General features: G+C 42.2%; 1 protein-coding gene across 2 annotated transcripts in view; it reads left to right on the top strand.

Annotated features, from left to right (window-relative positions):
* Window positions 1-22,587, top strand: part of LOC106585345 (TOG array regulator of axonemal microtubules protein 1-like) — a 38,582-nt gene extending 15,995 nt beyond the window's left edge. For both annotated transcript variants that reach the window (XM_045705576.1, XM_045705580.1), the window contains 3 exons: window positions 20,934-21,092; window positions 21,959-22,090; window positions 22,424-22,587. In XM_045705576.1, the coding sequence (XP_045561532.1) occupies window positions 20,934-21,092; window positions 21,959-22,090; window positions 22,424-22,433 (301 nt within the window). In that variant the 3' untranslated portion in view covers window positions 22,434-22,587. The remainder of the gene's footprint in view (window positions 1-20,933; window positions 21,093-21,958; window positions 22,091-22,423) is intronic.
* The last annotated feature ends 3,361 nt before the right edge of the window (window positions 22,588-25,948 follow it).

Below are 25,948 nucleotides of genomic sequence, written 5' to 3'. Positions count from 1 at the left end.
CAGTTAGGTCAAGACCATGGTGAGGACGACGAGTTTGCTGATGAGCTTCCCTGAGATGGTTTCTGACAGTTTGTGCAGAAATTCTTCAATTGTGCAAATCCACAGTTTCATCAGCTGTCTGGGTGGCTGGTCTCAGATGATCCCGCTGGTGAAGTAAATGGATGTGGAGGTCCTGGGCTGGCATGGTTACACGTGGTCTGCGGTTGTGAGGCTTATTGGACGTACTGCGGTTTATGGTAGAGAAATTAACATTCTATTCTCTGGCAACAGCTTTGGTAGACACTCCAGCAGCCGCATGGCGAATTGACCGCTCCCTCAACATTTGAAAGATCTGTAGCATTGTGTTGTGTAACAAAACTGTACATTTTAGAGTAGCCTTTTATTGTCCCCAGCACAAGGTGCACCTGTGTAAGGATCATGGTGTTTAATCAGCTTCTTGATATGCCACAGCTGTCAGGTGGATCGATTATCTTGGCGAAGGAGAAATGCTCACTAACGAGGATGTAAACAAATGTGTGCACAAAATATGTATATACAGTTGAAGTCGGAGGTTTACATTCACTAAGGTTGGAGTCATTAAAACCCATTTTTCAACCACTCCACAAATGCCTTGTTAACAAACTATAGTTTTGGCAAGTCGGTTAGGACATCTACTTTGTGCATGACACAAGTAATTTTTCCAACAATTGTTTACAGACAGATTATTTCACTTATAATTCACTGTATCACAATTCCAATGGGTCAGAAGTTTACATACACTAAGTTGACTGTGCCTTTAAACAGGTTGGAAAATTCCAGAAAATGATGTCATGGCTTTAGAAGCTTCTGATAGGCTAATTGACAACATTTGAGTCAATTGGAGGTGTACCTGTGGATGTATTTCAAGGCCTATCTTCAAACTCAGTGCCTCTTTGCTTGACATCATGAGAAAATCAAAAGAAATCAGCCAAGACCTCAGAAATAAAATTGTAGACCTCCACAAGCCTGGTTCATCCTTGGGGGCAATTTCCAAATGCCTGAAGGTACCACGTTCATCTGTACAAACAATAGAACGCAAGTATAAACACCATGGGACCACGCAGCCGTCATTCCGCTCAGGAAGGAGATGTGTTCTGTCTCCTAGAGATGAACATATTTTGGTGCGAAAAGTGCAAATCAATCCCAGAACAACAGCAAAGGACCTTGTGAAGATGCTGGAGGAAACAGGTACAAAAGTATCGAAATCCACAGTAAAACGAGTCCTATATTGACATAACCTGAAAGGCCGCTCAGCAAGGAAGAAGCCACCGCTCCAAAACCGCCATAAAAAAAACAGACTCAGGTTTGCAACTGTACATGGGGACAAAGATCATACTTTTTGGAGAAATGTCCTCTGGTATGATGAAACAAAATCAGACCTGTTTGGCCATAATGGCCATCATTATGTTTGGAGGAAAAAGGGGGAGGCTTGCAAGCCGAAGAACACCATCCCAACCGTGAATCACAGGGGTGGCAGCATCATGTTGTGGGGGTGCTTTGCTACAGGAGGGACTGGTGCACTTCACAAAATAGATGGCATCATGAGGGAGGAATATTATGTGGATATATTAAAGCAAAATCTCAAAACATCAGTCAGGAAGTTAAAGCTTGGTCGCAAATGGGTCTTCCAAATGGAGAATGACCCCAAGGATACTTCCAAAGTTGTGGCAAAATGGCTTAAGGACAACAAAGGCAAGGTATTGGAGTGACCATCACAAATCCCTGACCTCAATCCTATAGAAAATGTGTGGGCAGGACTGAAAAAGCGTGTGCGTGCAAGAAGGCCTACAAACCTGATTCAGTTACACCAGCTCTGCCAACTTATCGTGGGAAGCTTTTGGAAGGCTACCCAAAACGTTTGACCCAAGTTAAACATTTTAAAGGCAATGCTACCAAATGCTAATTGAGTGTATGTAAACTTCTGACCCACTGGGAATGTGATGAAAGAAATACAAGCTGAAATAAATCATATGTGAACTTCTGACCCACTGGGAATGTGATGAAAGAAATACAAGCTGAAATAAATCAATCTCTCTTCTATTATAGTGACATTTCACATTCTTAAAATAAAGTGGTGATCCTAACTGACCTAAGACAGGGGATTTCTACTAAGATTACATTTCAGGAATTGTGAAAACTGAGTTGAAATGTATTTGGCTAAGGTGTATGTAAACTTCCGAATTCAACTGTATACGGTATATATATATATATATATATATATATATATATATATATATATATATATAGATAAACTCAGCAAAAAAAGAAACGTCCTCTCATTGTCAACTGCATTTATTTACACTTAACATGTGTAAATATTTGTATGAACATAACAAGATTCAGCAGCTGAGACAAACTGAACCAGTTCCACAGAAATGTGACTAACAGAAAGGGAATAATGTGTCCCTGAACAAAGGGGGGGTCAAAATCAAAAGTAACAGTCAGTATCTGGTGTTGCCACCAACTGCGTTAAGTACTGCAGTGCATCTCCTCCTCATGGACTGCACCAGATTTGCCAGTTCTTGCTGTGAGATGTTACCCCACTCTTCCACCAAGGCACCTGCAAGTTCCCGGACATTTCTGGGGGGATTGGCCCTAGCTCTCACACTCCGATCCAACAGGTCCCAGACGTGCTCAATGGGATTGAGATCCGGGCTCTTCGCTGACCATGGCAGAACACTGATATTCCTGTCTTGCAGGAAATCATGCACAGAACGAGCAGTATGGCTGGTGGCATTGTCATGCTGGAGGGTCATGTCAGGATGAGCCTGCAGGAGGTGTACCACATGAGGGAGGAGGATGTCTTCCCTGTAATACACAGCGTTGAGACTGCCTGCAATGACAACACCTCCAAATCGATCCCGCTTCAGAGTACAGGCCTCGGTGTAACCTTCATTCCTTCGACGATAAACGTGAATCCGACCATCACTCCTGGTGAGACAAAACCGCGTCTCGTCAGTGAAGAGCACTTTTTGGCAGTCCTGTCTGGTCCAGCGACGGTGGGTTTGTGCCCATAGGCAATGCTTTTGCCAGTGATGTCTGGTGAGGACCTGCCTTACAACAGGCCTACAAGCACTCAGTCCAGCCTCTCTCAGCCTATTGCGGACAGTCTGAGCACTGATGGAGGGATTGTGCGTTCCTGGTGTAACTCGGGCAGTTGTTGTTGCCATCCTGTACCTGTCCCGCAGACGTGATGTTTGGATGTACCGATCCTGTGCAGGTGTTGTTACACGTGGTCTGCCACTGCGAGGATTTTTAAATTTATTTTATTTTATTTCACCTTTATCCTCTCTAGGGTATGTGGGACGAAATCGTCCCACCTACTCAACAGCCAGTGGAATCCCGTGGCGCGATATTCAAATACCTTAGAAATGCTATTACTTAAATTTCTCAAACATATTACTATTTTACACCTTTTTAAAGACAAGACTCTCGTTAATCTAACCACACTGTCCGATTTCAAAAAGGCTTTACAACGAAAGCAAAACATTAGATTATGTCAGCAGAGTACCCAGCCAGAAATAATCAGACACCCATTTTTCAAGCTTGCATATAATGTCACATAAACCCAAACCACAGCTAAATGCAGCACTAACCTTTGATGATCTTCATCAGATGACACTCCTAGTACATTATGTTATACAATACATGCATGTTTTGTTCAATCAAGTTCATATTTATATAAAAAAACTGCTTTTTACATTAGCATGTGACGTTCAGAACTAGCATACCCACCGCAAACTTCCGGTTGAATTTACTAAATTACTCACGATAAACGTTCACAAAAAACATAACAATTATTTTAAGAATTATTGATACAGAACTCCTTTATGCAATCGCTATGTCCGATTTTAAAATAGCTTTTCGGCAAAGCACATTTTGCAATATTCTGAGTAGATAGCTCGCCATCACGGGCTAGCTATTTTGACACCCACCAAGTTTGGCACTCACCAAACTCAGATTTACTATAAGAAAAATTTGATTACCTTTGCTGTTCTTCGTCAGAATGCACTCCCAGGATTTCTACTTCAATAACAAATGTTGGTTTGGTTCAAAATAATCCATAGTTATGTTCAAATATCCTCTGTTTTGTTTGTGCGTTCAAGACACTATCCGAAGGGTAACGAAGGGTGACGCGCCGGCGCGTATCGTGACAAAAAAATTCGAAATATTCCATTACCGTACTTCGAAGCATGTCAAACGCTGTTTAAAATCCATTTTTATGCGATTTTTCTCGTAAAAAAGCGATAATATTCCAACCGGGAAAGCGTGTTTACGTTCAAAGAGAGAGAAAATAAAAACATGGGATCCCCTCGTGCACGAGCCTCAGTCTGATGGTCCTCTGATCGACCACTATCCAAAGGCGCTAAAGTTTTTCAGCCAGCGGCTGGAATTACATCATTCAGCTTTTTCCCGGGTTCTGAGAGCCTATGGGAGCCGTAGGAAGTGTCACGTTACAGCAAAGATCCTAAGTTTTCAATAAACAGAGCCAAGAAGCCCAAGGAATGGTCAGAGAGGGCACTTCCTGTACAGAATCTTCTCAGGTTTTTGCCTGCCATATGAGTTCTGTTATACTCACAGACACCATTCAAACAGTTTTAGAAACTTTAGGGTGTTTTCTATCCAAAGCCAATAATTATATGCATATTCTAGTTACTGGGCAGGAGTAGTAACCAGATTAAATCGGGTACGTTTTTTATCCGGCCGTGTCAATACTGCCCCCTACCCCCAACAGGTTAAGTATGCTCTCTCTAATTCTCGCTTTCTTTCTCTCTCTGGGAGAACCTGAGCCCTAGGACCATGCCTCAGGACTACCTGGCCTGATGACTCCTTGCTGTCCCCCGTCCACCTGGCTGTGCTGCTGCTCCAGTTTCAACTGTTCTGCCTGCGGCTATGGAACCCTGACCTGTTCACCGGACGTACTACCTGTCCCAGACCTGCTGTTTTCAACTCTCCAGAGACAGCAGGAGCGGTAGAGATACCCTGAATGATCGGCTATGAAAAGCCAACTGACATTTACTCCTGAGGTGCTGACCTGTTGCACCCTCGACAACCACTGTGATTATTATTATTTGACCCTGCTGGTCATCTATGAACATTTGAACATCTTGGCCATGTTCTGTTATAATCTCCACCCGGCACAGCCAGAAGAGGACTGGCCACCCCTCATAGCCTGGTTCCTCTCTAGGTTTCTTCCTAGGTTCTGGCCTTTCTAGGGAGTTGTTCCTAGCCACCGTGCTTCTACACCTGCATTGCTTGCTGTTTGGGGTTTTAGGCTGGGTTTCTATACAGCACTTTGAGATATCAGCTGATGTAAGAAGGGCTTTATAAATAAATTTGATTTGAAATTTGATTTGATATATGCTCCTTAAAACCATTGAGGAAATGCACGTGGGTATATGCTCCTAAAAACCAATGAGGAGATGGAAGATGCAGGACTTGCCGGCCGTCCAGTGTTACAAATAGAACCAAATTCTATTTTAGCACCTGGCTAAGCAGATGCTCAGTGTGGGTGCAATGATTGAATAACATGTATGTGTACATGTTTTTTGCAACCCTTGCGCACGCGACACGTCTGGTCTGGTCAGCATGTTACAAAGATAGACAGGACTTCAGTCATGTCATACTGCAAAACACCACTAGATGCCGGACATACCATTTGCATAGATGGGAATAACCAAGAATTCATGTGAAATCCATTCATGAGAATATTTAAAGAAAGGGAAAGGGGGATAGCTAGTTAGAGCACAAGTGGAAAAGCGTAGTCACTGGTGGGGACAAAAATAATGTTTGCTTCTTTCCGCCACACATTACAACAGTGGTTGTTGTATTTTCTGTTCTGTTTGATTATCACAGGATTTGTGCTTTGTTGCCCTTGTTTACAGTGACCTAAATAATGCTTAAGTAAAAGATGGTGCCTCACAACCACGACCACCCAGAATTTATACCATTGGTTTCTACATCCAGCTTCTAATGGTGCATTTACATACAGGATTTACCCCAGTATTTTACCCATGGATCTGGTAGACCTGCTCTCATTTGGGGCCAAGGCAATGCTCTGTGTTCTTTTCAGCTGTTTTTTACATAACAATGGCTATCTGTGAACTTTAACACCTTCTCACAAAGCAACAGACTTGAATGATGCCGAGATTGTTGATGCCGTCACCATAAGTCTTTAGAGCTGACATTAACATAAAACCCTGGTCGAAACCCTGGAGTGTGGGTAAGTCTATATGGAAAAGTACCATTAGAGGGAGTCACATCCCAACATGTGATCCTGGATCCACAAATCTATCAGCAAGTGTCAAAATTTCTGCAAGATCTCACAGTCTCACATCAGAATTAGACATTCAACCATGTTTCTCAAAGTTCAAATTTCAAAGTTGTTCCAAACGTAAAATCTCAAAGTGTTTACGGTTAAATTTAGGGATTAACTCCGGATTTTAAGGTTAGGGTTAAGTTTAGGCATTAACTCTGAAATCTTAAGGTTAGGCATTAACTCCAAATGGTTAAGGTAAGGGGTAAGGTTTGGGATAGGCTTATAAAAAAACTATCAAAAATGAATTTCTATCGCTGGATTCAACCATGAAACCTTTGGAGTCAGAGCCAGATGCTTATCCACATCCACAATGTCCTAGAAAAACCCAAACTTACTTAAAGGTAACAGCGCTCACTGTTGCCCCTAGTGGCCGGTTTCCACGTCATATCCTGACATCCTCAGCCATGGATGGATGTCGAATACTGACTTGTATCACAGGTGATCTGCCTGCAAAACGCTGATTCCATTCCAGTCTGGCTCAGCTCAGCAAATGTAGCAATTGGACATTTGAAAACGTAGAAAATCCAATTCATTGATATTGTTGTTTCCTGAACTGAGTGAACTCATGAACTGCATTTGACTTCATTTTCAGAGTTAATTGAGTTGAAATGGAATGAAGGCCAACCCTTCTAACCATGGTCCTTCCCTGTAAAGTCTAGACCTTTCCCATCAAAACCCCAAGCCCCCATCCTTGTCTACAGTTCCGTCAGAAAGTATTCATACACCTTGACTTATTCCACATTTCGTTGTGTTACAGCCTGAATTCAAAATTGATTAAATATATGTTTTTCTCTCACCAGCTACACACAGTACACCATCATGAAAAAGTGAAAACATATATTAAGAAATGTTTGCAAATGTATTGAACATTTAATACAGAAATATCTAATTTACATAAGTATTCACACCCTTGAGTCAATACTTTGTACAAGTACCTTTGGCAGCGATTACAGCTGTGAGTCTTTCTGGGTAAGTCTCTAAGAGCTTTCCACACCTGGATTGTGCAACATTTGCCCATTATTCGTTTCAATATTCTTCTTCTATACCAGGCAGTGTCAGAGGAAGGCCCTAAAAATTGTCGAAGGCTCCAGCCACCCAAGTCATAGACTGTTCTCTCTGCTACTGCACAGCAAGCGGTCCCGGAATGCCAAAAGGCTCCTTAACAGCTTCTACCCCTAAGCCATAGCACTGCTGAACAGTTAATCAAATGGTTACCCGGTCTATTTGCATTGACCCCCTTATTTTATTTATATTTGTTATTATTTTCTGCACTGACTCTCTTGCATAGGCTCGATATACACTCACTGGACTCTAACCATACACTTACACATACTACACTAACACTCCAAAACACACACACAAATTGGTTTAAGGGCAACAAAGGCATGGTGTTGGAATGGCCATCACAAAGCCCTGACCTCAATCCTATAGGACAGAACTGAAAAAGCGTGAGCGAGCAAGGAGGCCTATAAACCTTACTCAGTTACACCAGCTCTGTCAGGAGGAATTGGACAAAATTCACCAAACTAATTGTTGGAAACTTGTGGAAGGCTACCCGAAACGTTTGACCCAAGTTAAACAATTTAAAGGCAATGCTACCAAATACTAATTGAGTGTATGTACACTTCTGACCCACTGGGAATGTGATGAAAGAAATACAAGCTGAAATAAATCAATCTCTCTACTATTATTCTGACATTTCACATTCTTAAAATAAAGTGGTGATCCTATTTAACCTAAGATGGGATTTTTACTAGGATTAAATTTCAGGAATTGTGAAAAACTGAGTTTAAATGTATTTGGCTAAGGTGTATGTAAACCTCCGACTTTTTCTTTTTTATATTTTTTTTACTTTCTTGGTTTTCCCTCAGGACCTTTTAACTTTGTAATTAGGTATCGCTGCTGTACTTTGATTTCAAGGGTATATATATATATATATATATATATATATATATATATATAAACTCAGCAAAAAAAGAAACGTCCTCTCATTGTCAACTGCGTTTATTTTCAGCAAACTTAATGTGTAAATATTTGTATGAACATAACAAGATTCAACAACTGAGACATAAACTGAAGCAGTTCCACAGAAATGTGACTAACAGAAATGGAATGATGTGTCCCTGAACAAAGGGGGGGTCAAAATCAAAAGTAACAGTCAGTATCTGGTGTGGCCACCAACTGCATTAAGTACTGCAGTGCATCTCCTCGTCATGGACTGCACCAGATTTGCCAGTTCATGCTGTGAGATGTTACCCCACTCTTCCACCAAGGCACCTGCAAGTTCCCGGACATTTCTGGGGGCAATGGCCCTAGCTCTCACCCTCTGATCCAACAGGTCCCAGACGTGCTCAATGGGATTGAGATCCGGGCTCTTTGCTAACCATGGCAGAACACTGATATTCCTGTCTTGTAGGAAATAATGCACAGAACGAGCAGTATGGCTGGTGGCATTGTCATGCTGGAGGGTCATGTCAGGATGAGCCTGCAGGAAGTGTACCACATGAGGGAGGAGGATGTCTTCCCTGTAATACACAGTGTTGAGACTGCCTGCAATGACAACAAGCTCAGTCATATGATGCTGTGACACACCGCCCCAGACCACGACGGACCGTCCACCTCCAAATTGATCCCGCTCCAGAGTACAGGCCTCGGTGTAACGCTCATTCCTTCGACGATAAACGTGAATCTGACCATCACCCCTGGTGAGACAAAATCACGACTCGTCAATGAAGAGCACTTTTTGGCAGTCCTGTCTGGTCCAGCGACGGTGGGTTTGTGCCGGTGATGTCTGGTGAGGACATACCTTACAACAGGCCTTCAAGCCCTCAGTCCAGCCTCTCACAGCGTATTGCGGACAGTCTGAGCACTGATAGAGGGATTGTGCGTTCCTGGTGTAACTCGGGCAGTTGTTGTTGCCATCCTGTACCTGTCCCGCAGGTGTGATGTTTGCATGTACCGATCCTGTGCAGGTGTTGTTACACGTGGTCTGCCACTGCGAGTATGATCAGCTGTCCGTCCTGTCTCCCTGTTGAGCTGTCTTAGGCGTCTCACAGTACGGACATTGCAATTTATTGCCCTGGCCACATCTGCAGTCCTCATGCCTCCTTGCAGCATGCCTAAGGCACATTCACGCAGATATTTACATTACATTTACATTACATTATGATGAGCAGGGACCCTGGGCATCTTTCTTTTGGTGTTTTTCAGAGTCAGTAGAAAGGCCTGTTTGGTGTCCTAAGTTTTCATAACTGTGACCTTAATTGCCTACCGTCTGTAAGCTGTTAGTGTCTTAATGACTGTTCCACAGGTGCATGTTCAATAATTGTTTATTGTTCATTGAACAAGCATGGGAAACAGTGTTTAAACCCTTTACAATGAAGATCTGTGAAGTTTCTTGGATTTTTACGAATTATCTGTGGAAGACAGGGTCCTACAAATTCATCACACATTTATGATTTTATATGGGAATCAAAAAGCTTTCATTAATGTTCACCATGTGCTGATGTGCTCAGCGCTGTCAACAGACCCCATTATGACATCACAATTTAACGGAATCCTGGCCTTGATATCATTGCTGGTTCCATCTGACAAGCAAAATTTCATTTCCACTCATTTCATGATAGTTCTCTCACAGAGATAGGTTAAGTTCTTCTTATGAGAGTGTTAATATTTATCATCAATGGCTTATCGAGGAAGAAAATCAAGTGAGTTTGACAAACTCCAGAAGGAGAACTCTCAGATGAAGAGCGTCATCGAAAACTTGAGGAAGCAAAACATGGCTTTAAACCAACAGGATGACCAGGACAAGTTTTCAAGTTTTGTAAGGCTCATCAGTATTTATAACGTTTTTCAAAAATATCACTGTGTTTATTTTGTGGTTTCATAGACATACAGTAGGCCTACATCCATAACATCTTTAGCTTAAAAGCTTTATATGACACACTGTAGAAACTATTTTGACTACTTCCCTTCTGCTATTCATTTCATACTGTACCATTGTGATCCAGGGCTATCAGGAGAGCTACCCAATCCCAGAGGGCCATCGGGGCTTCATCAGTGATGCCAGACTTCTGCAGATGCAGAGAGCTGAGAGAGAGGCCATGGAAGCAAAGCAAAGAAAGATAAGTGCTATCCATGAGAATTATGTCCGGACTGCTCTCATCGGGGTTGGCAGCACCTTCGCGCACCACTTCATCCCCTCTATTCAGTGCATTCCGCAGCCGAAAGCTCCACCGAGGCCTTTGCCACGAAGGCTTGAACACATAGCTCTGGCCCCACTGAAGAACGTGGTGGGGGTGGACGGAGCCCAAGTTCGACCCGGATCTCACTCTCTGGAGTCCATCCAGGTAAATAAGTCATTCAGCAGCAGGTGCGGCCTGTTCCCGTCCCTCCCACTGGAGCTCCCTCCAAGAGGGGCAAGAAGAAGAAGGGCAGGCGGGGAGTCAAAGCCCTGAAAGTCCAGTCGGACCATGGCTGTGCTGACAACAATGGACCCATTGACCTGATGGAGGAGGTGAGGGACATCGAGGCTCACTTGAAGGAGGAGGCCTGGAAGGTAGGATGGACTTTGAATTTATTGTAAATGTGAAAATTTGCAGTTCAGAATTATACTTGGATTGATAAATTGCCAAAACAGATAGTGGTTCCATGTCTTAATGTCAAATCAAACTTTATTTGTAACATGCGCCAAACACAACAAGTGTAGACCTTACATTGAAATCAACAGTGCAGTTCAAGAAGAGTTAAGAAAATATTTACCAAATAAACTAATGTAAACAATAATAATAAAAAAGGTAACACAATGACATAACAATAACGAGACTATATACAGGGGGTATCGGTACCGAGTCAGTGTGCGGGGCTACAGGTTAGTTGAGGGGGTACAGTGTGTAGGGCTACAGGTTAGAAAGGATGCTCTTTTTGACAGCATGATAGAGTAGATCCTAGAATACAGGATCTCTCTGTGTATTAGTTTATGTATATACTAGTTCTATATGCATTTCTTTGATGGGAGCATTCTTTTCTGGTCTACGCCAAAGGTGGTACATGAGGTGAAGGCCATGAGCAGAAGAAGTTTGGGCTCGGCCATGTCCATGGGGGAAATAGCCACCAGCTCCTTGGGAAGCCTGAGCTCAGTGGATATGAACACCCCTGCGGAGCTCTGTGACTACTTGGATGTTGGGACCCCGGTCAAGTCGCGTGACAGCCCACCCAGGCCTGCTCCCCCTCCTACCAAGCCCAGGAGCAAACTGCCTCGGCCTATAAGGTTAGCCTGCCAAAGGCTGCCACCGGCTCAGGTTAGTCCCTCTCACGTACTCACACTAATGTAAATTAGACAGGGAGATGAAGCTAAAAAAATTTAGCACCAAAAAAATGTGTGCTAAATTTAAAATGATATATTACTAACTAAGATGTTCTAGTTTTAAAAGCTACAAACAGATATGGAAATTAGTAAATACATAAATAAATACATACAGTTCACAGAGAGATAGATGTCTGCTGTCAACCCATAGACAAGAAGGCAGCCAGTGAGCCAAAGGGCCAAATAAAGAAAAGTCAGGACCAGGCCAGATTGCAGCCCCTGTCCAACCCAGAGCAGGCCCTGACTAAGACCTTCAAGCTGCTCCACTCTGCCTCTGATGACTGGTGAGCATTCACTGTAGACAAGACCAATGGAGCTAGGCTAAAGGAAGCACAGTGTAGTGTCCTTGGAAATGTAGATTTGCCCCATAGAGCGTAGAAACTTCTGAAATTAAGAGGTCAGAGTCCTAATTGATGAACATCATTATAATGTTTTTGGAAAATGTTGTGGAAATTGCTTACGTTTCTTTCACTGACTTGCAGGGAGAAGAAGATCGAGGGCTTGACCTCTCTCCGTGTGATGGCTCAGAACCACATGGACATACTGATGCCAAAACTCTATGATATCTGCCTTGCCATTATAAATGAGGTAGCTGTATTCATTCACTGCCCTATTCATTAATCTGCACAAATCTGCTACATTTGGAGAACAAGTCAAATTATTGTGTCATGTTTCTGATGTTCGTGGGTTGTACTGCTCAACATTAATAGCTGGTCCTGTGCATGTTATTATGATTCAGGTGAAGAACCTGCGCTCTGCAGTGTCCTGTGCTGCCATGGCCACACTGGGTGACATGTACATCCACCTCCAGAGGGCCATGGACAGTGAGGTGGAGGGGACGGCACGCGTGCTGCTGCACAAAGCCAGCGAGGCCAACACCTTCATCCAGCAGGGCGCCAACTGTGCCCTGGGTCACATGGTGCAGAGCTGCATCCCTACCCGTGTCATGAATGCCCTGCTGGTCGGTGGGCTGAGGTAAAGAGGGAGAGGGGTCAATTAACACTCACTAAGAGGTAGATCCGAACTTCCACAAATGTTCACTTTGTCTCACATTGAAAGTTTGACTCGAGTGGAAGTTAGGATTCACTCCAAACAGACCTGAACTTTCTGGTGCAAAATGGTCACTGCTCGCTTAGGTATACCACACATTAGATTAGATTCAACTTTATTGTCATTGAACAAGTAGAAGTACAGTACAACGAAATGCAGTTAGCATCTGACCAGAAGTGCAAATAAAAGAGTGCAAAAAATGTACAAGTAAAACAATTAAGTACAATGTATGTTATTAAGTGGGATGTATAAATGTGCAATGAAGGCAAATGGCAAGTACAAATGGCAAGTCTAAATGTGCAATGAAGGCAAGTATTAGGGCCGGGACAATGCCAGTATCGCAATATATTTTCAATGGCAAAAATGAAAACACAAAGCAGATCTCACTCTTTGGTCCTTTAAAAACCTGCTGTATTTAAAATATTGTGTGATATAGCTTGGAAAATAAGTGAATATTACTCAGGATGACAACATAATGATATTTGTTTCTAACATTACGTCTGTTTTCCTAAAGAACTTTAATCCGCTTCGTGTTTTGGATACTGGTATCGTCCCGGACCTAATTAGCAGTGGATGTATGTCATCTCTACACAAGAACATTTGTTAACACTTTATATGAAAGTGATGCTCCAGAGCAGGGCCGGCTCTAGCCTCTTTAGTCTCTTGGGGAGGTTTGGTTGGGAGGCCCCCACACCAAGCGGACCCCAAAAATTATGGCACCCCTCTTGACGGCGGAGAGAAACATGTGCATATTAAAGTAAATTTCCTGTAATTTGACACTACAGTAAATGGTGACCCCGATGTGATATATCTTACAGATACTTTGGACTAAATTTGAGTTTATTCTATTCTATTATTCTATTGGGGCAGCAGGTAGCCTAGTGGTTAGCGCGTTGGACTTATAACCAAAAGGTTGCAAGATCGAATCCCCGAGCTGACAAGGTAAAAATCTGTCGTTCTGCCCCTGAACAAGGCAGTTAACCCACTATTCCTAGGCAGTCATTGAAAATAAGAGTTTGTTCTTAACTGACTTGCCTAGTTAAACAAATAAAATTATCATATATAATGAACATGTGGCCTATGTGAAGGCGAATATGCAAGCAATCTATATTTTTGAGTTATGGAAATCGACTCGTATTAATGATTTGATAAAAAAAAGGCAAGAATGTTCTCACATTTGATTCGAATAGGGATGAAATTCTTTAGTGCTGGCAATATGCACTGAGGGGGGGGCGTGGGGGTCTGGTGAACACGTCAGGGTTCTATGGCCGCAGGCAGAACAGCAGAAACAGGGTCAGCAGCACGACCAGGTGGACTAGGGACGGGGACAGCCAGGAGTCGTCAGGCCAGATAGTCCTGAGGCATGGTCCTAGGGCTCAGGTCCTCCGAGAGGGGAGAGCGAGAAAGATAGGAGAATTAGAGGGAGCATATATATGATCACACAGGACACCAGATAAGACAGGAGAATTACACCGGATATAACAATATGACCCTAGCCCCCCGTTCAAAGGCACTTAAATATTGTCTTGCCCATTCACCCTCTGAATGGCACACATACACAATCCATGTCCATATTGTCTGTCACGACTTCCGCCGAGGTCGGTCCCTCTCCTTGTTCGGGCGGCGTTCGGCGGTCTACGTCACCGACCTTCTAGCCATTGCTGATCTACTTTTCATTTTCCATTTGTTTTGTCCTTGTCTTACACACCTGATTTCATTCCCCCAATTACTTGTTCATTATTTAACCCTCTGTTCCACCATGTTTGTTTGTGAGTGATTGTTTGTAATACGGTCCGTTATTGTGGGCTCGAATTATTGCGTTGTATTTGTGAATATTTGAGTAAATTATGTTTATTACTCATATCTACTGTCCTGCGCCTGACTCCTCTACACCAGCTACACACAGGCAATATTACATTGTCTCAAAACTTAAAAATCCTTATTTAACCTGTCACCTCCCCTTCATTTATACTGATTGAAGTGGATTTAACAAGTGACATCAATAATTGGATTCACCTGGTCAGTCTGTCATGGAAAGAGAAGACGTTCTTAATGTTTTGTATAGTCAGTGTATTGACATGCATAAGAATAAATACGAGAGAATGTTAATTCTAAAGCTTGCTGTGCTTTTACTCGGGAAAACTAATAGCAACACAGCAAACTACTGATGAACTTCCCACAGGAAATCAGAGCGCAGCATAGAGCAATTGGAAGCAGAACTTCAAGCATATGAAAAAGAGCATGATCAGACTAGGTCATTTCTACATGATGCGCAGCGAGATTTGTTAGAACAGAGCACAAATAGGCTCCAAAGCGATAAGTCTGACTGAGATGCAGATAGCTGCAAAGTCAGTCCCACCTAGGGTGTGGCCATGCCAGAGTATGTGAGCGGAGTGGAGCTTGCCCTATTTGACTGGATCGTGGAGCAAGTTTCCCAGAGGCTGGAGCTTCGGCTTTCTCGCCCCTTCAATTTCGCTCCAGTAGTGCTCCAGTAGCACTCATTTTACAAGCTCAGGGCATGCCCGGCCCAGCATGCATTTGTAGTCTACTTGTGTGCTGCTATAGCACCTTGCTTTAGCTACTGTCATCTAATATTCTAAATATCTTCATAAAGAAGCTGATAAAACACACAGGTGAAAAATCAAGGAGACTTACAAAGATGAGGAGGACCAAGAGCAAGAGAGGGAGTGCGGTTATGTAGTGTTCACAACTAAAGAATGAAAAGACAGGTATCCCGAAAGCATGTACTTACTACGTGTACATGCTAACAGAAAGGAACGAGGTGGGTAGCTAGCTAAGTGTGTCATTTTAGCGCATTATTTATGAACAAAAAATAATCTCTAAAAAGTTCAGTTAATTTTCCTTCTATTATCTACACAATAGGCCATCATTGATGGCATGCTAACTAACTCTATTACCTCTTTCAAGGAGCGTTCTGTTTTGATAGGGATATTTGACCTAAAATCCTTTAGGCCTACCTACAGAACAAAATAAAAATAACTACGCATCCCTGCCCAGCCTGGCATTAGTGGCCCAAACGGTGTTTAACATCCCAAGTGGCTCTGCAAGAGCTGAGAGCGTATTCTCTACGGCTGGAGAGCATCCAGGCACAATCACATGAGCCTGAAGCCACAGACTCTGGCCAAACTCATGTTTCTAAAAATGAATTCAAAGGCATTGTAGACTGAGCCTAATGAGGCATTTTTCATTTAATTTGTATTTAATTCTAAGTAAGTCAATCAGCATGTATGTGCAATTTATAGACTATAACGATTTAATACAACAAAATGTTGTTTAAATGCTGAGCTTACACGGAACCCAAACTGGCTGCGCGCGTGTGCCATAGTGTTGACAGTACCAAAATACAACAACTCATTTACAAAAAACACTGCAGCACAAACAAGTTACAACGTGAAATCACCTCTATCCCATTCATACCTTAGAGGACCAAACTACATCTCCCATAATGCAACGCCCGTACTGTTAGGTCCCAATCTGCATCACGGAAAGGCATGCTAGTTAGCAACAGCAGCACTTTTAGCACTCTGTAAACTATATTAATAACAACAATACAACTCAAAGTTACATGTTTCTATAGTCTCACATTCCCTTATAACAATATCTACAGCATTAACCTTGGGATGTTTTATTTATTTCACGATATGGACTTCTACAAAGGAGTCATCTGCAAGACACACCTTTCTCTCAGTGTTTTCTCGGACTGAGGAGAACGGCAGCTACGGGTAGCACCAGGGTGTTAGTAGGTGAAGCAAGCACCCAGATGAAATAAAATACATTTAATGAAACAAAACCCGAAGATGTTAACATCATTCAGCTACTGTAACTGCCTACCTAACATCAACAGGCAGCACCAGTAGCGCAACAATTAAAAATAGACACCAAAAGCAGGGGCGAAAATCTGACATCAACTTTGGAGGGGACAATTACATTACATTTTCTCAAGAGCAATTCCTGAGGGGGACACCAAAAGTAGTGCTGTAACACATAACCTACGTTGTAATATGTTAAATGTATATTGAGGAACCATAATTACTACTACTGGATAATTGATAGGTACAGTAGTTAACAGAAGGGTTGTCCCAACTTGTTCAAATGTTTAAATCATCATAATACTACTACTAATAATAGTTATAGCAGTGTTCCTTATCAGTCCAGTATGTCTGCAGGTATTTGTATTTACAACCAGCAATACCAAGAAAGGCCAGTAGGTGGCAATGGTACTGTACACTGTATGGGTGCAGTTTTCGTAAATACAATGAACATGGTGTGATCTCGTCTAAAATAATCTCCATTGAGTAACATCACAAAGTTGTTCTCCGTATTGAATTGACCTTTTAATTTTACTTTTTCTAATACATTTATAAAGTCATTAAATATGTGCCACTGGCCTGAGTCTACTACAATAGCTTTACAAGAACAAAAAGCAAAAAATAAGTACAGTTCTAAAAGCAAAATAACTACTTCAATGAATAACCCAAATAAATCAACCAAAATATCCTTCAGTCTGTCTCAACTCTTCAAACAGCAGCTATGGACAAGTATGTCACACAAAGTATGCAATTTAAAATAAAATAACATGAAATAAATAATTAGTAAGTGTACTGTCATGTACTAAAGCCTCCTGAGGACATCTGCTGCCTCTCCACTGCTGCTACAGGGGTGTTTGTTGTGAAAGACAGGGATCTGCACTGAAAGAGAATCTATGTACATTACAGACAACTACGCCGTTCAGTCTCTCTTGGCCCATGCTAGCCCGTAGCCAAGTCTTTAACCTGCGGAGTGAGTGCACTGAAACTCCTCTCAGCCTCACATGAAGACACTGGCACCACAAACAAAATTCTGATCAGCACCTCAACTTGGTCAAACAACCCCCGCACCTCCACTGGAAGCCTCCTGAGGACCTCTGCTGCCTCTCCACTGCTGCTACAGGGGTATTTGTTGTGAAAGAGAGGGATCTGCACTGAAAGAGAATCTATGTTCAGCTCTGGGTACTGATCTAGAGACTCATCCAACTCCCCCGTGAGAAGCACTCTTTCCAACTTTTGCAGGACGTTTAGACTGTCCTGCAAAATTTTACCTTTAAAAACTGCAAAACTCCTTTTGTAATTTTAATCGTTTGTTTCATATTGGCTGGCTTCCAACAATAGCTGAATTTACAAAGCTAGTGAGCACCTGGGTTAAATAAAGTTGAAATAAAATAAATAAATAAAAGTTCCCTTGCGACAATTTAGCTTTTGCAATGAGACCATTAAATATATTTAAGACAATGGTAGAAGAGAGTGTAGTTCTGTTCAGTTTGGATTTCAGTTTATCGCTAACCTTATCACAGGGACTTTGAAGCACTAACTTACATCATCTGCATGCTGATCTCGGAATAAATTGACGATAGCAAAGATTCCATCTTTGACGAGGCCACATAAATGGAATAGGTACTAGCTAGCTTAATAGTTAATATTTGCGCGCTAGCTCTGCATATTCAGCTAGTGTGTGTGCGCGATTGACTGGATTAACCTCACGTCAGTTACGTTCATTGAGTGCCTTTCAGACAGTAGATACGACCTCTCTGTTACGGAGCAAGCTAAGGAACTGGCAGTGGATCAAACCATTGTGAGGCAAAGGGTGGGGGTGTCGCAATCTTTTGAAACTTAAAACGCGCTATTAAGTGTCTATAATCAGCACAATTGCTTTCATTGCGTATTATTAATATTATTTAAATTACAGAGTTATGTTTCAGTGATATATTGGGGGGGACAAATCATTTTTTTCCCAGGATGGGGGGTCGTGTCCCCCCCGTCCTCCCGGGATTTCCGCCCCTGACCAAAAGTAAAGTTCCTGGCGATCAAAGCGATCTGACTCCCCCCTTCTGTCTGAACTTGGAATATTCCTGTTCGCGGGCTTTGGCCCTCAACCTGGTTGTTCTGTTCTGCGTTGTGTACTATTCTAATAATTTGAAGTTTGATGGAATAACCATTTTAACTCTACTACAAATACATTTTGTATTAGGCTACATGTCTGACTCCTGACCTATTTAGAGTGTTTATATGCTGTTTAATACGACATGTAGCCTATTTGAAATTATGAGTGCTTCTTACAGTCACCTTTTCCTGTTGTTTACTTAAATACTTAATTCAAGTCATATGGTTTGGTTTCAATATTTCAAAACCAAATGGTAGGTTATACACCACGGCTTTCAGCCAATCAGCATTCAGGGCTCGAACCACCCGGTTTATAATTACAATTATCTCACCAACCCCTTCATCACCACTCTGGGTAGCAGAGTTTCATTTGTGTTTACATCTGTAGGTCTGATATCTGATTGGAAGTTCACTTTTATAGTAGCATATTGGTCAACAACTCACATTTTTTTATTCTAACAACTCAGAGGCTTTTAAAAGAGTCTTAGAATCATTGTCTCACTTTTTCTTTGTTCCTGACCTGCGCTAGTGAGATACGCTCTCTCTCTCTCTCCACCCCAGCGACTCTTGGGCATGGCCTTTCAGGCTATGACTTCTCTCTCTCTCTCCCTCTCTGATCATGCATAAGGTATTGCATTGTAATGTTTGTTAATGCCTTGTATATGATTTCATAATGTTAAATACCTTTCCACTCGCAGTCCAATTCTTGCTAGTCAATGTCAACTCATTGCCTAATGCTTACTTGCATATTTTAAGTATCTTTATAGCGTAAAAGATAAACATTTTAATGTATAAATAGTTATATATCAAATACTACCACACTACAAAGTCAATCAATTTAATATACACCATCACAAATATTCAATTTTTTTCATTTAGGCAGGTCTTAAGAAACATTATGACATTAATACCTCTACGGGATCAGTGTCACCCCCGCGGGACGGTTGAGCCAACGTAGGCCAATGTGATTAGTGTCACGACTTCCACCGAAGTCGGCTCCTCTCCTTGTTCGGGTGGCGTTCGGTGATCGACGTCACCGGCTTTCTAGCCATCGCCACTCCATTTCTCATATTCCATTTGTTTTGTCTTGTTCCATTACATACCTGGTTTTCATTCCATAATTACTGCATGTATTTAGTTCTCTGTTCCCCTCCATTGTCTTTGTGTGTAATTGTTTGTTTGTTATGTGGATTATTGTCAGGCGCTTTACTTTTGCTATGTTCCGTGTTTTTGGCACGTTATTGTTTTTATGTGCTGTCATTTTTGGAACGGAATTAAAGTGCACCTATTCACTACACTCTGCTCTCCTGCACCTGACTTTGCCTCCCGTACACACCCCTGACAATTAGCATGAGGTTGTAAGTAACACAAACATTTCCCAGGACATAGACATATCTGATATGGGCAGAAAGCTTAAATTCTTGTTAATCTAACTGCACTGTCCAATTTACAGTAGGTATTACAGTGAAAGAATACCAATCTATTTGTTTGAGAAGAGTGCACAATGTATTGATAAACCAATTAGGCACATTTGGGTAGTCTTGATACAACATTTTGAACAGATATACAATGGTTCATTGGATCAGTCTAAAACTTTGCACTGACACTGCTGTCATCTAGTGGCCAAAATCAAAATTGCCCCTGGGCTGGAATAAAACCTTATGGGCTTTCTCTTGCATTTCAAAGATAATGGTACAAAAAAAATGTTTAACAGATCTAATGTGTTATATTCTTCTACATTAATTTAACATTTCCACAAACTTCAAAGTGTTTCCCTTTCACATGGTATCAAGATTATGCATATCCTTGCTTCAGGTCCTGAGCTACAGGTAGTTTTGGGTATGTCATTTTAGGGGAAAATTGAAGGGTCCAATCTTTAAGGTTCTTTCAAAATAACATAATAGCATATTTTGAGTTTAATTATGTTACTATGCTTAGCTCAAGGCTCGACTTCAAGTTCAGTCTGCCATCAAGTCGAAACGGTCTTGTGGCAATATGTTTTCACCGTGGTGACGGAAAAGGGACATGGCTTGAAAACGTATCTCAATCCAGGGATGGAAGTTATCGCTGTACTCCTAATTGTCCGATTAGCCAAGCCTCGAAATTTCAAATAGGCTACATGTCGTATTAATTAAAAACTAGCAGTATTTCAATCTTCTCGATTTATACAATCCATTGTCATTCGTCTCCTAACTCATGTATCTCTATGACATGTAACTGATGTGCTCTGTTTTTCCTTCCTCAGCCACCGTAACGCTGCGGTGAGGAGCTGCACTGCTCAGCACCTGGAGAGACTGGCTGAGGTCATGGGGATGGCTCGTCTCCTGTCGGGGAAGAAAGACCTCACTGACCGTTTCTTGATTGCCGTCAGTAAACTGGCTGTGGACCCTGCACAGGAAGTCAGGTGGGATGTTCCTCCTGTAAAGTAGCTTGCTTAAACATAATGGCCGGCCTTAACTTAGGCCGTGATTCAATCCATGGCTCGCTATAGCACTAGATCGCCGACAATGCAGTTTTTAAAGGTAATTTACTCTTGAGTTGACATCTGCAGTGTTTACCACAAATACAAATTGAAATTGCCTTTAAAAGTCACATTGTCGGCTGTCTACAGCATCTATGCTAAAGGGTGTCATGGATTGAATTGCGGATTTTAGGTATTCCAAAACAACCACAGGTTCTCTTGGAGGGGAATAGTAATTGGAAAAAAAATTGGAAAAATTATAAACACAAATAAGTGCTACGTGGCATAGGAAAATCCAAGTCCAGGCACTCATGTGGGTTTGAAAGTTAAAAAGCCAAAAGCTTACCTGAAGCCAAAGGCCTGCAGGGATGTTCTTCTCCCATCGCCAACTCGCGACCTCCTGTGGTGGGCGGGGTGCAATGCACACTGACACGATTGCCAGGTGTATGGTGTTTCCTCTGACACATTGGTGCAGCTGGCTTCCAGGTTAAGCGGGCATTGTGTCAAGATGCAGTGCAGCTTGGCTGGGTTGTGTTCCGGAGGACGCACGGCTCTCGACCTTCGCCTCTCGCACGGGTTGGGATTGGAGAGATTGTAACACCATTGGATACCACGAAAATGGGTAAAAATTCAAGATTACCAGTTGCATTACTCAACCGACCCTCTTGCAAATTCTACCTAATATGTCTTATTTTGATGGGATATTTTTTCTCAGGTTGCCATCAATTGATTACTGTTTTTAATCACAGACAGCAGAAATGATTTGATATGTTGCACGTTTAAGATGATATTAAAATCTTTGTCCACAGGCATCATAGTCGCAATATCTTGAGAAACGTGGCCCCCAATGGCGACTTTGCTAAAATGTGGGACAAATTCGCTCCGAGGAAAGAGCGAGAATCCTTGAGGGAGGTCATCTCAATGGTTAACCTCAAAGAAAGGTACATTCTCTCTGGATGATTAGAAGAAGTATGACAAATGAGCTGATATGATTACAGAACTCCAATCCCACTGGGCACAGACATCAGTTCAATGTCTAGTTTTGATTTAAATTTGGGAAATCAACCAATGTGAAATTAACCAAAAATGTTGGTTAAAAGTTGGGTGAAAAAAATCCAATTGTGTTTTCCACATTGATTCACCGTCATCACATATATTTTTTGTTGTTGTTGAAATAAGGTGGAAACAACGTTTATTCAACCAGTTTTGGCCCAATGGGATGAATTTAATATACTGTAAGATTATATCTTTCTGTCTTTTCTCTTTTTCAACAGGAATATCTGAATAATCCCCAACTCTCTCTTATGTTTGTATCTAAATATTTGCACATTTCCCAACTTGACTATTATCCCCTCCAGTCCCCAAACTCCAATATTTTCGCTCATTCTAAGAAATTTGACACTATCATCCAAACCCCCCATGTAAATGCATCTTTAAGCTGCATCGACTCCTTGTCCAAGTCCTGAATTCACTATAAGGCAATATGAACCACATTCAAAGCACTAAATTACCTTTCCTCAAGCTCCTATCTGATCTACCAGCTCAATATAGGTCTACTGAAACCATACTCACCATCTCAGGGGGTGCTCAGATCATCAACCACTGACCTTCACACCGTCCTCAAAACCAGCAGTCCTCTTTTGGAGGCAGATTGGTCAGTGCTCCTGTATGGCACCAACATTGTGGATTTTCATCCAATGCTTCTGGACTATGAGAACATTCTTTGGACAATAAAATTAGGTAAAATGGAAGCTGGCTACAGTCTCAGTTTTATCCTCCAAGACAGTGTGAGGATGTGTAACAACAATACCTGTAGTTTAATTTCATGATCACGGCCAGATTACCGAATGGGCACGCAGGGCACCTGCCCTGTGGGCCCCGACCTCCAGGGAATATCATCATAACATCCAAAACTAAAAGTATAGTGGATGTATATTACAGTACGTGGACGTTTTACAATTCGTGAGCTCGTTTCATAATTTGTAGCCATGTTTAATATAAATTTGTGCTCATTTTGTAGAAATTCGTGAGCATTTAAAAACATTTAGTGGGGATGTTTTATATCAATTTGCTTACTGGTGCTCTTCCATGCCGTCTCGAGGAGGGGTGCGTCACTTGAGTGGGTTGAGTCACTGACGTGATCCTCCTGTCTGGGTTGGTGCCCCCCTTGGGTTGTGCCGTGGCGGAGATCTTTGTGGGCTATACTCGGCCCTGTCTCAGGATGGTAAGTTGGTGGTTGAAGATATCCCTCTAGTGGTGTGGGGGCTGTGCTTTGGCAAAGTGGGTAGGGTTATATCATGCCTGTTTGGCCCTGTCCGGGGGTATCGTCGGATGGGGCCACAGTGTCTCCCGACCTCTCCTGTCTCAGCCTCCAGTATTTATGCTGCAGTAGTTTATGTGTCGGGGAGCTAGGGTCAGTCTGTTATATCTGAAGTATTTCTCCTGTCTTATCCAGTGTCCTGTGTGAATTTAAGTATGCTCTCTCTAATTCTTTCTTTCTTTCGCTCTCTCTCTCTCTCTCTCTCTCTCTCTCTCTCTCTCTCTCTCTCTCTCTCTCTCTCTCTCGGAGGACCTGAGCCCTAGGACCATGCCTCAGGACTACCTTGCCTGATGACTCCTTGCTGTCCCCAGTCCACCTGGCTGTGCTGCTGCTCCAGTTTCAACTGCTCTGCCTGCGGCTATATGGAACCCTGATCTGTTCACCGGACGTGCTACCTGTCCCAGACCTGCTGTTTTCAAATCTCCAGAGACAGCAGGAGCGGTAGAGATACTCTGAATGATCGGCTATGAAAAGCCAACTGACATTTACTCCTGAGGTTCTGACCTGTTGCACCCTCGACAACCACTGTGATTATTATTATTTGACCCTGCTGGTCATCTATGAACATTTGAACATCTTGGCCATGTTCTGTTATAATCTCCACCCGGCACAGCCAGAAGAGGACTGGCCACCCCTCATAGCCTGGTTCCTCTCTAGGTTTCTTCCTAGGTTCTGGCCTTTCTAGGGAGTTGTTCCTAGCCACCGTGCTTCTACACCTGCATTGCTTGCTGTTTGGGGTTTTAGGCTGTACAGCACTTTGAGATATCAGCTGATGTAATAAGGGCTTTATAAATACATTTGATTTGAAATTTGATTTGATATATGCTCCTGGCTTGCTAAAAACAAATGAGGAGATGGAAGATACAGGACTTGAAGCGCGTCCAGTGTCACAAATAGAACCAAGTTCTATTTTAGCACCTGGCTAAGCAGATGCTTGTCGCGGTGCAATGATTGAATAACATGTATGTGTTCATTTATTTTGCAACTGGTCTGGTCAGCATGTTAGAGACAGACAGGACTCCAGTCATGTCATACTCCAAAACACCACTAGATGCCGGACATACCATTTGCATAGATGGGAATAACCAAGAATTCATGTGAAATCCATTCATGAGAATATTTAAAGAAAGGGAAAGGGGGATAGCTAGTTAGAGCACAAGTGGAAAAGGGTAGTCACTGGTGGGGACAAAAATAATGTTTGCTTCTTTCCGCCACACATTACAACAGTGGTTGTTGTATTTTCTGTTCTGTTTGATTATCACTGGATTTGGGCTTTGTTGCCCTTGTTTACAGTGACCTAAATAATGCTCAAGTAAAAGATGGTGCCTCACAACCACGACCACCCAGAGTTTATACCATTGGTTTCTACATCCAGCTTCTAATGGTGCATTTCCATACAGGATTTACCCCAGTATTTTACCCATGGATCTGGTAGACCTGCTCTCATTTGGGGCCAAGGCAATGCTCTGTGTTCTTTTCAGCTGTCTTTTACATAACAATGGCTAACTGTGAACTTTAACACCTTCTCACAAAGCAACAGACTTGAATGATGCAGAGATTTTTGATGCCCTCGCCATAAGTCCGTAGAGCTGACATTAACATAAAACCCTGGTCGAAACCCTGGAGTGTGGGTAAGTCTATATGGAAAAGTACCACTAGAGGGAGCCACATCCCCACATGTGATCCTTGATCCACAAATCTATCAGCAAGTGTCAAAATTTCTGCAAGGTCTCACAGTCTCACATCAGAATTAGACGTTCATCCATGTTTTTCTAACTTCAAATTTCAAAGTTGTTCCAAACGCTAAATCTCAAAGTGTTTAAGGTTAAATTTACGGATTAACTCCGGATTTTAAGGTTAGGGTTAAGTTTAGGCATTAACTCCGAAATCTTAAGGTTAGGCATTAACTCCAAATGGTTAAGGTAAGGGGTAAGGTTTGGGATAGGCTTATAACAAAACTATCAAAAAATGACTTTCTATCGCTGGATTCAACCATGAAACCTTTGGAGTCAGAGGCAGATGCTTATCCACATCCACAATGTCCTAGAAAAACCAAAACTTACTTAAAGGTAACAGCGCTCACTGTTGCCCCTAGTGGCCGGTTTCCACATCATATCCTGACATCCTCAGCTATGGATGGATGTCGAATACTGACTTGTATCACGGGTGATCTGCCTGCAAAACTTTGATTCCATTCCAGTCTGGCTCAGCTCAGCAAATGTAGCAATTAAACATTTGAAAACGTAGAAAATCCAATTCAATGATATTGTTGTTTCCTGAACTGAGTGAACTCATGAACTGCATTTGACTTCATTTTCAGAGTTAATTGAGTTGAAATGGAATGAAGGCCACCCTGCTAACCATGGTCCTTCCCTGTAAATCTAGACCTTTCCCATCAAAACCCCAATCCCCCATCCTTGTCTATAGTGCCTTCAGAAAGTATTCATACACCTTGACTTATTCCACATTTCGTTGTGTT

The sequence above is a fragment of the Salmo salar genome, chromosome ssa02 (assembly GCF_905237065.1).
Source record: "Salmo salar chromosome ssa02, Ssal_v3.1, whole genome shotgun sequence".
In the NCBI taxonomy this organism is placed as follows: domain Eukaryota; kingdom Metazoa; phylum Chordata; class Actinopteri; order Salmoniformes; family Salmonidae; genus Salmo; species Salmo salar.
Note: the sequence above shows the minus strand (reverse complement) of the source record. Positions and strands in the feature narration are given on the sequence as shown.